At 39.8% G+C, this 13726-nt stretch overlaps 1 protein-coding gene across 1 annotated transcript in view; it reads right to left on the bottom strand.

The window, feature by feature from the left end:
- The window catches only part of CPO (carboxypeptidase O), a 31723-nt gene extending 19697 nt beyond the window's left edge, over window positions 1-12026 (bottom strand). Inside the window, exons 1-2 of the mRNA XM_049888837.1 lie at window positions 11730-12026; window positions 8758-8859 (exon numbers count right to left, since the gene is read on the bottom strand). Coding sequence (XP_049744794.1) covers window positions 8758-8859; window positions 11730-12026 — 399 coding nt within the window. The remainder of the gene's footprint in view (window positions 1-8757; window positions 8860-11729) is intronic.
- Window positions 12027-13726: the final 1700 nt, after the last annotated feature.

The following is a 13726-nucleotide window of genomic DNA, read 5'->3' as shown; positions in this document are numbered from 1 at the left end:
AATCATTATTTGAACCTTTCGTAACCATGAAAGGATGCAAATGCATTTATCTCCTGCAACACTTTTAACATGTTCTGCTGCTATTCATAAGGTTTTCACTGGTTAATACTTTTCAGAAGTAGACTGCCGGGTCCTTCTTCCTAATCTGTCTTAGTCTGGAAGCTCAGCTGAAACCTGTCCTCCATGGGTGACCCTACTGGTACCCGAATACCCACAGTACTACAAACTGACAGACACTTATAATGATATGTGCAAAGAGCTGGAGATGGAAAACCAAAAGGGAAGAACACCCTCGGCATTTCTCAAGCTGAAAGAATTGAAGAAAAAATTGAAGCCCGGAGTTGCAATAGTGAAGGATTCTATGGGGAAAATATTAAACGACACAGGAAGCATCAAAAGAAGATGGAAGGAATACACAGAGTCATTACACCAAAAAGAATTAGTTGATGTTCAACCATTTCAAGAGGTGGCATATGATCAGGAACTAATGGTAGTGAAGGAAGAAGTCCAAGCTACTCTGAAGGCACTGGTGAAAAACAAGACTCCAGGAATTGATGGAATATCAACTGAGATGTTTCAACAAACAGGTGCAGTGCGGGAGGTGCTCACTCGTCTATGCCAAGAAATATGGAAGACAGCTTCCTGGCCAACTGACTGGAAAAGATCTATATTTGTGCCTAGCCTCAAGAAAGGTGATCCAACCGAATGTGGAAAATATAAAACAATATCATTAATATCACACACAAGCAAAATTTTGGTGAAGATCATTCAAAAACAGCTGCAGCAGTAAATCGAAAGGGAACTGCCAGAAATTCAGGCCGGTTTCAGAAGAGGATGTGGAACCAGGGATATCATTGCTGATGTCAGATGGATCCTGCCTGAAAGCAGAGAATACCAGAAGGATGTTTACCTGTGTTTTATTGACTATGCAAAGGCATTCGACTGTGTGGATCATAACAAATTATGGATAACATTGGGAAGAATGGGAATTCCAGAACACTTAATTGTACTCCTGAGGAAACCTTACATAGATCAAGAGGCAGTTGTTCAGACAGAACAAGGGGATGCTGATCGGTTTAAAGTCAAGAAAGGTGCGTGTCACGGTTGTATTCTTTCACCATACCTATCAATCTGTATGCTGAGCAAATAACCCGAGAAGCTGGACTATATGAAGAAAAACAGGGCATCAGCATTGGAGGAAGACTCATTAACAACTTGCATTATGCAGACGACACAACCTTGCTTGCTGAAAGTGAAGAGGACTTGAAGCACTTACTAATGAAGATCAAAGACCACAGCCTTCAGTATGGATTGCACCTCAGCATAAAGAAAACAAAAATCCTCACAACTGGACCAATAAGCAACATCATGATAAACGGAGAAAAGGTTGAAGTTGTCAAGAATTTCATTTTACTTGGATCCACAATCAACAGCCATAGAAGCAGCAGTCAAGAAATCAAAAGACGCATTGCATTGGGTAAATCTGCTGCAAAGGACCTCTTTAAAGTGCTGAAGAGCAAAGATGTCACCCTGAAGACTAAGGTGCGCCTGACCCAAGCCATGGTATTTCCAATCACATCATATGCATGTGAAAGCTGGACAATGAATAAGGAAGACCAAAGAAGAATTGACGCCTTTGAATTGTGGTGTTGGCAAAGAATATTGAATATACCACAGACTGCCAAAAGAATGAACAAATCTGTCTTGGAACGCTCCTTAGAGGCAAGGATGGTGAGACTGCATCTTACATACTTTGGACATGTTGTCAGGAGGGATCAGTCCCTGGAGAAAGACATCATGCTTGGCAGAGTAGAGGGTCAGTGGAAAAGGGGAAGACCCTCAACGAGGTGGATTGACACAATGGCTGCAACAATGAGCTCGAGCATAACAACGATTGTAAGGATGGCTCAGGACTAGGCAGTGTTTCGTTCTGTTGTGCATAGTGTCGCTATGAGTCAGAACTGACTCGACAGCACCTAACAACAACAACAACACTTTTAAATTCCCTTACCCCTTAGAAACTCCTCCACTATCAGCCAACCAGGGGCTTGAACCAGTTCATTTTGATTCAAACTCCTGCTAAGGATTTGCAATAAATCTGGCAATTATGGAGTCTCTTTGGTGGAAAGAGACTATGATCAGTCCCATGTTTGTTACCGTCATATCAGTTTTGGATTTGTATATGACTTGGTCCAGTGCTATTCACTGAAAAGCCATTGAGAACTGGCTTGATGAAGGCTTTCTCCTTCTATCTGTAAAACTTACAAATTGTGACAAATACAGGGGTGGCTCCATCATATCCAGGGAACCTTCTCCTTTCAGCCTTATTCATTTTCAAAGCTGCCAACACAATTCCTAACCCATCTTCTCTTATATTGCTCCTTTTATGATTATGTTATATATCAATTTTATGTTTGTGTTTATTGCCTCTTTATTGTATACTGAGTTTATTCTCTATAACATGCCCCAGACATAGGATGTTCAGATGTCTTTGGCTGAATCAGCTCAGAGTTTGATGCCTTATCAAAAATGCAGTAGGTAGGTGCCTTATGTTTAATATATCAATCAATCAATCCATTCCTGGTTAAATAGTATTTTAGAGACAATAGATCTGTTTGTAATTGTAGATAACTCTGGGAAGTTTGGGGATGTGCTTTGTAAATTGACATGTCTACAATAAGTAGCGAGAGGGCATTTAATTAAGTGATTTTATTCTTAATGCCAAACCACTTTGGCCTTGGTTCTGTAAGAAAACTTTGCACTAGCGGTTCAGCATCACCCAGGGAACATGTTAGAAATGCTTTGTAATTCTAAAACTTAAGGGTACACCAAAATTACCTGATTACAGACCAATATCTCTCATGAATATAGATGCAAAATTCTCAACAGAATTCTGGCCTATAGAATTCAGCAGCACACACACACACACACATACGTATGTATGAATACACCAGGACCCAGCGGAATTTATATCAGGTATGAAAGAACGGTTCAACGATAGATAATCAATCAACATATTCCACCACGAAAATCGAACAAAGAAAAGAATCACATGATCATCTCAATCGATGCAGAAAAGGCATTTGATAAAGTCCAACACCCATTCCTGATAAAAACCCTCAATAAAATAGAAGGAAATTCCTCAACGCAATAAAGGGCATCTATACAAAACCAACAACCAACATCATTCTTGAAAGAGAAAGGCTGAAAGCATTCCCCCTGAAAACAGAAACAAGACAAGGATGTCCTTTATCACCACTCCTATTTAACATTGTGCTGGAAGTCCTAGCTAGAGCAATAGGGCAAGAAAAAGAAATAAAAAGCATCCAAACTGTAAAGTAAGAGGTAAAACTGTCACTATTCGCAGACGATATGATACTATGCATAGGGTACCTGAAAGATTCCACAAGAAAACTACTGAAACTAATAGGAAGATTCAGAAGAATAGCAGGGTACAAGATAGACATACAAAAATCAGCTGGATTCCTATACACCAACAAAGAGAACTTAGGAAAGGAAAACAATAGCATTTATAATAAACAGCTCCTAAAAAAAAAAAAAAAATACTTAGGAATAAATCTACCAGGTACATAAAATGCCTATACAAAGAAAACTACAAGAAACCGAAAAAGACCTACATAAATGGAAAAACAATGCACAAACACCAAAAGATAAACTAGATAACTGGGAGCTCCTAAAAATTAAACACTTAATGCTTATCAAAAGACTCCACCAAGAAGGGAAAGACAACACACAATACAGGAGAGGTCAACACAACTGGACTAAACCAAAAGCAGTTTCCTGAATAAACGGAATTCTTTGAAGGCCAGAGTAGCAGGGGTGGAGGTCTGGGGACCTGCAGCAAAGGAGAGCGAAGAACTCCAAAGACACAAGGTAATTATGAGCCCAAGAGACAGAAAGGGTCACATAAATCAGAGACTACATCAACCTGAGACCAGAAGAACTAGATGGTGCCTAGCTACAACTGATGACTGCCATGACAGGAAATACGACAGAGAATCCCTGATAGAGCAGGAGAGGATGCAGGCATCAAATTCTCGTAAAAAGACCAGACATAATGGTCTGACTGAGACTAGAAGGACTCCAGAGGTCATGGTCCCCAGACCTTCTGTTAGCCCAAGACTGGAACAATTCCAAAGCCAACTCTTCAGACAAGAATTGGACTGGACTATAAGATAGAAAATGATACTAGTGAGGGGTGAGCTTCTTGGCTCAAGAAGATATATGAGACTATGTAGGCAGCCCCTGTCTAGAGGGGAGATGAGAAATCAGATGGGGACAGAAGCTGACTGAATGGACACAGGGAATACAGGGTGGAGAGAAGGAGTGTGCTGTCTCACTAGGGGGGGAACAACTAGGAATACATAGCAAAGTGTATATAAATTTTTGTGTGAGAGACTGACTTAATTTGTAAACTTTCACTTAAAGCACAATTTAAAAAAGAAGTCTTTACCAAAAGAGTAAAAACAGAACCTACAGACTGGGAAAAAAAAATTGGCTATGGCATATCAGAACAGGGTCTAATCTTTAAAATCTATAGAATACTTCAATACCTCAATAACAAATAGACAAATAATCCAATTTAAAAATGGGCAAAGGATATGGACAGACACTTCACCAAAGAAGATATTCAGGCAGCCAACAGAATGCATGAGGAAATGCTTGCGATATTAGCCATTAGAAAAACGCAAATCAATACTACAATGAGATACCATCTCACTCCAACATTACTGGCACCAATCAAAAAAAAAGAAGACAAATGTTGGAGAGGTTGCGGTGAGATGGAAACTCTTAACGCACTACTAGTGGGAGTGTAAAATGATACAACTACTATGAAAAACAACATGGCACCTCTTTTAAAAGCTAGAAATAGAAATACCATATGATCAGCATTCCTGGGAATATTCCTAGAGAAATAAGATCTGTCACATGAATAGACATATATGCACCTATGTTTGTTGCTGCACTATTCATAACAGCAAAATGATAGAAACACAATCTAAGTGCCCATTAACAGATGAATGGATAATGAAATTATGGTACATACACACAATGTAATAGTACACAATGATAAAGAACAATGATGAATCTGCAAAATATCTCACAACATACATGAATCTGGAGGGCATTATGCTGAGTGAAATAAGTCAATTACAATAGGACAGATATTGTATGAGTCTTTGTGTATTCCTTCCATCTTCTTTTGATGCTTCCTGCATTGTTTAATATTTTCCCCATAGAATCCTTCAGTATCACAACTTGAGCCTTGGATTTTTTCTTCAGTTCTTTGAGAAATGCTGAGCATCTTCTTCCCTTTTGGTCTTCTACCTCCAGGTCTTTGCACATGTCATCATAATACTTTGTCTTCTCAAGGCGCCCTTTGAAGTCTTCTGTTCAGATCTTTTACTTCATGGTTTTTTCCTTTTGCTAGTCGACGTTCAAGAGCAAGTTTTAGAGTCTCTTTTCTTTCTTTCCTGTCTTTTTAATGATCTCTTGCATTCTTCATGTATGATGCCATTGCACAACTTGTCTGGTCTTAGGTCATTAGTGTTCAGTGTGTCAAATCTATTCTTCAGATGATCTCTAAATTCAAGTGGCATATGCTTAAGGTCATACTTTGGCTCTCATGGACTTGGAAAGCAAGGATGTCATCTTGAAAAATAAGGTGTGTCTGACCCAAGCCATGGTGTTTTCAATCGCGCCATATGCATGCGAAAACCAGACAGTGAATAAGGAAGACCTAAGAAGAATTGATGCCTTTGAATTGTGGTGTTGGCAAGGAATATTGACTATACCATGGACTGCCAAAAGAACAAACCAATCTGTCTTGGAATTGACGCCTTTGAATTGTGGTGTTGGCAAAGAATATTGACTATACCATGGACTGCAAAAAGAACAAACCAATCTGTCTTGGAAGAAGTACAACCAGAACACTCCTTGGAAGCAAGAATGGCAAGACTATGTCTCATATACTTTGGGCATGTCGTCAGAAGGGATCAGTCCCTGGAGAAGGACATCATGCTTGGTAAAGTAGAGGGTCAGTGAAAAAGAGGAAGACCCCCAATGAGATGGAATGACCCAGTGCCTGCAACTATGGGCTCAAACATAACAACAGTTGTAAGTATGGCACAGGATCGGCCAGTGTTTCATTCTGTTGTGCATAGAGTCCGCTATGAGTCAGAATCAACTCAATGGCACCTAACAACAACAATTATATGAGGCCACTATTATAAAAACTCTAGAAAAGATTTACACGCAGAAAAAAACAATCTTTGATGGTTACGAGGGAGGATAGGGGTGGGGAGAAGAAATCACTAATTAGATAATAGATAAATGTTGAATCTGGAAGGAAAGACAACACATAATTTAGGCAAAGTCAGCACAACCTGACCAAGGCAAAGCCATAGAAGCTTCTTAGACACATCTAAACACCTTGAGGTACCAACTTACTGGGGCTTAGGGCCGGGGACTGTGGATTTGGGGGACATATAGGTCAATTGGCATAACATAGCTTATGAAGAAAATGTTCTACATCCTACATTGGTGAGCAGCCTTTGATGTCTTAAAAGCTTGTAGGAGACCATCTAAGATACATCTACTGGACCTATCATGTTCGGAGCAAAGGAGAATGAAGAAAACCACAGACACAAGGGAAATATCAGTTCAAAGGATAGAAAGTTCCAGACAAAGCAGGAGAAAAACATAGAAAAAAAATGAAATTCACGAAAAATGACCAGACTTACTGGTCTGACAGAGACTGGAGGAATCCTGCTAACCCAGAACTGAAACCATTCCCAAAGCCCACTTTTCAGCCAAAGGTTACATAGGCCTATAAAACAAACAATAATACTTGTGAGGAGCACGCTTCTTAGTTCCATCAAGTATATGAGATCGAATGGGCAACACCAGCCCAAAAGCAAAGGTGAGAAGGCAGGAAGGAACAGGAAGCCTGGACGAATTGATGTGGGGAACTCAGAGTGTAAAAGGAAAGCAGAGTACTGACATATTGCGGGGATTACAACCAATATCATAAAACAATTTGTGTACAAATTTTTAAATGAGAAGCTAATTTGTGCTGTAAAGTTTCATCTAAAACAAAATAAAATTAAAGAAAAAAAAATCACCAGTAGGAAGGCTTGTAAAAACCAGGGTTTTGAACAAGTTCATTCTGGTTTGAACCCATTTTAACAAGATCTCCAGGTGATTCTTATGCTGGGGCTCTTGTTAAAATGTAGATTCTGATTCAGTATATTTGGGGTGGAAATGCAAGTTCTCAGCAGGTAGCTGAAACTGCAAGAACCAGTTTGAAGCCCTGGTGCAGTGGTTGTCAAACTTGTCTACATATTAGGACCATCTAGAGAACTTCAAAACATGTTGTTCCTTGATCCCCATCCCAGGCCAATTAGGTCAGGACCTCTGCGGGAGGGCCCAGGTGTCAGTATTTCTTGGCAGTTCCTCAAATTATTTAAATGTATAGCCAGGATTGAAAATCACCTGTTCAGAACTAGGAGACCATAAGTCCTGACCCTGCAGAAAAGTGGATATTTGGCCCCAAACACCTTTCAACATGTCACATGCAAAAGGAGTAGGGAAGCCTGGAGATCTAGTTAATACCCTGGCTTTGCTACTAGCTGGCTGTGTGACCTCACATAAGTTGCTTCACTTCTCTAGGCCTTTGTACATCAACCATAGAATGAAGGAGTTATATGATCTGTGGTTTTCAAATATTTTTTATGGAAAAACCCTGTTATAAAAACGAATAACACTTTATAAAAAACTCGAAATGTAGATGAACAGTGAACAGGCTCTGGTTTAAGCATAAATGGGGATTTTCCACTTATTCACCCCCTTTCTCCCATCGCTGAAGGAGAACACAGGTCTTCACAGAGCACAGGTGGAAAACCAACTAGAATTCCTACATTCCTGTGCAGCCAAAGTCCACCATTCTAAGTTCCTCGGTCTTGGTGGGAACAAAGGAGGCACAGCGTGAAAAAGAAATGAGCTCTCCACTCCCTGGCCTTACTGTTTTTAAGTTCTAGCCCCATGGTCCCACCCATCCATCTTAAATTCTCTACACCTGAACTTGATTCTACCCAGATGATTAAGGCTTAAGCATCTAGATATTTTAAATTCTAAAATTTGGGGTGGAAAAAGGCCTTTCTGTATTACCTCTCTTAATCATTTCCACATTTTTTACTAGACCTCTGTTATGTGTTGAATTTTGTCCCCAAAAAAGATACGTTAAAGTCCTAACTCTCAGCACCCATGAATATGACCTTGTTTGGAAATAGGGTCTTTGAAGATGTTATCAGTAAGATAACAAGAGGTCATACTGGAGGAGATGGGTCCTAATCCAACATGAGTGGTATCCTTATACAAGAGGAGAAGATACACAGAGATATAGACAGGGAAGAATGCCAAGTTAGGATGGAAGTAAAGATTGCATCTGTAAGCAAAGGAGCCCACGGGCCTACCAAAAACTGGAAAAGACAAGAAAGGCTCTTCCTGCAGAGCCTTCACAATGAGCGTGGCCCTATTGACATACTGAATTTGGACTTCCAGCCTCCAGAACTGTGAGACAATATATTTCTGATGTTTTAAGCCATCCAGTTTAGGTATTTTATCATGGCAGCCCTAGGAAGTTAATACAAGCCCCCAAGTAGTAAAAAAAAAAAAAAAAAAAAATCTTTGGATTGAGAGGGAAAGATCCACCCAGTCAGGTAATCTTTCACTCACCTTCAAATAATTCATGGGTCGGGTCTCATAGGTCATTCCTAGGAAATGCTGTGTCACCAGATCCTTGTACTTCTCACTTATCTGGCTCATCCACTGATAGATCTGAAACAGCCAGGGAGGACTGTGGGTATCGATAAGATCATTTGTTGCTCTCAGATTAAGATAACTGCTTCTTTCACTAAAATAGTGAACTCTGTACTCTGCTCTGGATTACAACATCTGTGTGGTAAACAAAATAGAAAACTAAACTAATGGATTATTACCCTCTCCATTTTCTTTTTTTTATTGTACTTTAGATGAAGGTTTACGGAACAAACCAGCTTCTCATTAAACAGTACACATATTGTTTTATAACATTGGTTAAAAACCCCATGACATGTCTACACTCTCCCTTCTCTACCTTGGGTTCCCTATTACCAGCTTTTCTGGCCCCTCCTGTTTTCTAGCCCTTACCCCTGGGCTGGTGTGCCCTTTTAGTCTCATTTTGTTTTATGAGCCTGTCTAATCTTTGACTAATGGGTGAACCTCAGGAGTGACTTCATTACTGAGCTAAAAGGGTATCCAGGGGCCATACCCTTGGGGTTTCTCCAGTCTCTGTCAGACTAGTAAGTCTGGTCTTTTTCATGTGAGTTAGAATTTTGTTCTATATTTTTCTCTAGTCTCTGTCAGCCAGTAAGTCTGGTCTTTTTTCTGTAAGTTAAAATTTTGTTCTACATTTTTCTCCAGCCCTGTCCAGACTAGTGGAGGCCACGGTAGTTGTGGTCCATTCATCCGTTGGACTAATCTTTCCCTTGTGACTTTAGCTTTCTTCATTCTCCCTTGCTCCCGAAGGGGTGAGAACAGTGGAGTATCTTTGGTGGCCGCTCACAGGCTTTTAAGACCCCAGACGCTACTCACCGAACTAGAATGTAGAACATTTTCTTTATAAACTACGTTATGCCAATTGGGCTAGATGTTCCCTGAGACCATGGTCCCCACAGCCCTCAGCCCAGTAATTCAGTCCCTCAGGGAGTTTGGATGTATCTATGAACCATCCATGACCTTGCCTTGTACAAATTGTGCTGGCTTCCCCAGTATTGTGTACTATCTTACCCTTCACCAAAGTTTCCCTTTTCCTTTAAAGGTCTACTCTGCCACCAAGTCTTAGGGTACCCTATTGAACTGAATGAACAATTTCAATAATCCCCTGAAAACACTTCTGAAACATTGTACAACAGCACGCCCTTCAAAATGGCCACCAGATTTAGCTTCCATGAGGCACCTAATTCATGCCAGAAATTTCAGTTCAGGCTCATTTTGCAGGATCTTCTATAGTTTTTATGGATCCCAACAATATGCTTTGCTAATAATGGCCATGGTTTCAAGATTAGAGAAAAGCTGGGTATGTCCTCCATAGAACATGCCAACAGAAATTTCTAAATGAAGCCCAAATTTATCATTATAACTCAGCTGAGTAGACCTGAATAGATGCTGATTTAATTACAAGTCTTACACCATGGCTAGAAATGAAGGGTCTTACCCTGTAGCCTGTAAGTCAGTGCCTTCGAGTTCTGTTAGGGCAAATGAAATAAAAGAATTCACAGCAGTAAGAAATATTAAGACAGAATCATCAGCATGTCATAGGATATCCCCCACATTTAATAATTATAGTTGGAGTCTCTGAATGACTATAGTTATGGTAAATAATAAAAATTAATAGGGAATACTAGTTTACTATTTCAAAATTTTAGCATTTTGGTTGACATTCATCTGAGCAGGGGGTATCCATATATAAAGTTCATTATCGTAACAATGATAATGTATAGTGTGGGTACTTTCAATTCAGTTCTGTCAACTCACAAGAATAATAACTCGTCACATGGGTATCATGTATGCTTCTGTGATGGAACTGGGTCAAATGTAAGTGCCTTAAGTCTTGGGAAAGCTGCAAATATCAGGGAGCAGCGGTGGCAGCTATTTTTTTTTTAATTACTTAATCAGTATCGTACAACAGTGCTGTAACATAGGTACTACTATCCCTAGTTCACAGATGAGAAAACTGAGGATCAAAGAGGTTAAATGTCTTGGGCAAGTTCACACAGCATGGAAGTGGCCGTGCCAGGCATGAACCCATCTCTGATACAAGAACCTAAGCTCCCTGCAGGCCATACTGGACCTTGTTCAATATCATGGAATCTTTAGTACTTTGGGGTGATTTTTGCAGAAGAAAATTTAATTTTTTTCTTACACTTTTTGAAAAAACTCTAGAAAAATATCAATATATTCCCTAATGCTGAGAGTATAAATTGGTAAAGCCTGTTTGGAGGAAAACTTGTCCATTTGTAATACAAAATTTAAATGCGCATGTCCTTTAACCCAGCAATTTTATTTTTAGAAATGTATACCTGAAAAATATTTGCATAGGAGTATCAAGATATATATATATACACACACACATACATACATAAAGTGTATATGAGCCAGTTTTTCACAGTATCCATTTTTAAAAGTCATCAAACCATAGCAACACAAATATTCCTTTGAAAAATTTTCCCCTCTTAATAATTGCTGCCTGTGTCCCTTGCATCCTACAAGAATGCTTCATTTTCAGCTAAATGTGACTCATTCTAAAGGCTTCTCCATCCCTCATCCCACACCCATATACACACCGACTCTACCCTGCTTAAACTTTCTAGGAACTTGATAAACAAGGGTAAAGATTAATTCTGGTTATGGTCATACCAGCAAAACTGGCTCGTTGGTGCGTCCTTTTCCTCTTTTTTCTTTGTTACTCTTACTTTGCTTTTTTATTTCCTATCACCAGGTTTTGTAGCTTCGTGGTGGTGGGAATTTGTAGGCATATTTGGGAATCTCTCAAACTCAGTAGACAGGCCAATCTCGACCTTACATTTTGAGCCTCTCTAGTCTATGAACATTAACCACGAACCATCCTCCCCACCTTAAAGTAGACTGTGACACTCCCCCAAGCTCACCTCCTCAATGGGGTGGTATTTGTTATAGTTGTAAGTCTCCAAGCTCCTCCAGGAACTTACTGTCTTGTCCACATCGTCTTGTGTATGCTCAGCTAGGGATCTGCAAAGGGAAGAATGTAAGACAAATGTGCTGAAGGAGCTGGATGTCTCCAGGACGGCAGGTTGATGGAGAAGGTAGTAGAAAGCAATGTGCACAGGGTTTGTAGGGCAAATGCCAGTGTTGAAGTCTTGGCTCTGCCATTTACTAATTGTAAGATCTTGGGCAAACCACTGAGCCACTCTGAGCTGCAGTTTCATCTGTAAGTTGAGGACAATCACTCCAACTTCATAGGGAGGCTTGGATAATTCAACAAGAAGTTGCAGATAAAAATACTTCAAAATTTGCAAAAGAAGTAATAGCTAAGCTTTAATATGCTGAAACTTATTATGAGTCAGGCACTGTTCTAAGCCAAGCACTGTTAATTTACTTCTCTCCAAACTCCTGTGATAGGGACTCTTATTATCCCCACTTCAGAGCTAAAGAAACTGAGTCACAGTTAAAGTGTTATTGGGATTTAAACTCTGGCAGGGTTGTCCTGATTTGGAACCGACTCCACGGCAATGAACAACGAATGGGCAAGTCTGACTGAAAGGAGCCTTCGTGGTGCAACAGTTAAGTGCTTTTTTGCTAACTGAAAGGTTGGTGGTTCGAATCCACCTACCCAGCGGCTCCGTGAGAGAAAGATCCGGCTATCTGCTCCCATAAAAATTATAGCTGAGAAAACCCTTTGAGCAGTTCTACTCTGTCACATGGAGTAACTTTGAGTTGAAATTAACTTGACAGCACCTAACAATAACAACAGTCTGACTGAAGATTCTGCACTGTTAACCACTGCACTGCATATAATGATAAGAACTGATGTTTATGCAGAGGTTTATCTTTTTAACAAACAGCTTGATAAAAACTATTCAGTGCCTATTCTATGTCAGATATTGCGCTAGGACTTAACAGAACACATTCATGTACATTAAATAATTTCAGTCTCATTACAACCCTGTGAAGTGTTATTATTCATGTTTTACAAATGAGGAGACTGATTCCCAGAGAAATTAACTTGCAAAAAGTCGTACAGTTAGTAAGTCACACAGCACTCTTATCTCTAGCCACACAAACATTTGGTCCACGTTTTTGTTCCTTAGCTGAAAGGCTTCCTTTAAGCAAGAAATGGGGTTATATTTTCATTATGAGAGCACAGTAATTGATAATATACATTTACCCAACAAATATTTATTGAGTGAATTCTATGTGAAAAGCACTAGGGTACGAGAGTTTGGAGACTGGGGTCCCAGCTTTTGGTCAATGTAGTGACCCTGCCATTGTAAGGCAATGTGTTAGAGATCTCATTAGCTAACATTTCAAAGTTAGGAGTCATTGGAAATACCTTTTTAGGGCTGTAATGGTGGTGCAGTGGTTAAGTGCTGGATTGCGAACCAAAAGGTTGGCAGTTCCAACCCACCAGCCGCTCCTCAGGAGAAAGATGTGGCAGTCTGCTCCTGTAGAGATTACAGCCTTAGAAACCCTATGGGCAGTACTGCTCTGTCCTACAGGGTCGCTGTGATTCTGAATCAACTCGACCGAAGTGAATTTAGGTCTGAGTAATTACTTCAGTGATTTAAATCTATTTTCCTGCATTCCCCAAGCCCCGCCCCCCCCGCCCAAGTATTCATAGTATGGTATCTGCCCTTTCTCTAAGCCTTCCTTTCCTTATCTGTAAAACAGGGAGAACAATAGTACCTTCAAAAAGAAGTTTTATGAGGATTGCCAATCCATGTTAAACAATAAGCGCAATTTCTGACACATAGTCCATGCTTAATAAATAGCAGTTCAAAGCAAAGCAAAGAAAAAGCCCTATTTAGCTGCACTGAAATTGAAAAATGAAAGTGTACAGAGAATAACTTAGCTATTCAACTGGTATTATCCTCAAACAATGCCAAACTATGAAATGCTTTGATGGAAT

The sequence above is a fragment of the Elephas maximus genome, chromosome 6 (assembly GCF_024166365.1).
Source record: "Elephas maximus indicus isolate mEleMax1 chromosome 6, mEleMax1 primary haplotype, whole genome shotgun sequence".
Lineage (NCBI taxonomy): Eukaryota > Metazoa > Chordata > Mammalia > Proboscidea > Elephantidae > Elephas > Elephas maximus.
The sequence above is the reverse complement of the archived record's forward strand: the minus strand, read 5'-3'. Positions and strand labels throughout refer to the sequence as shown.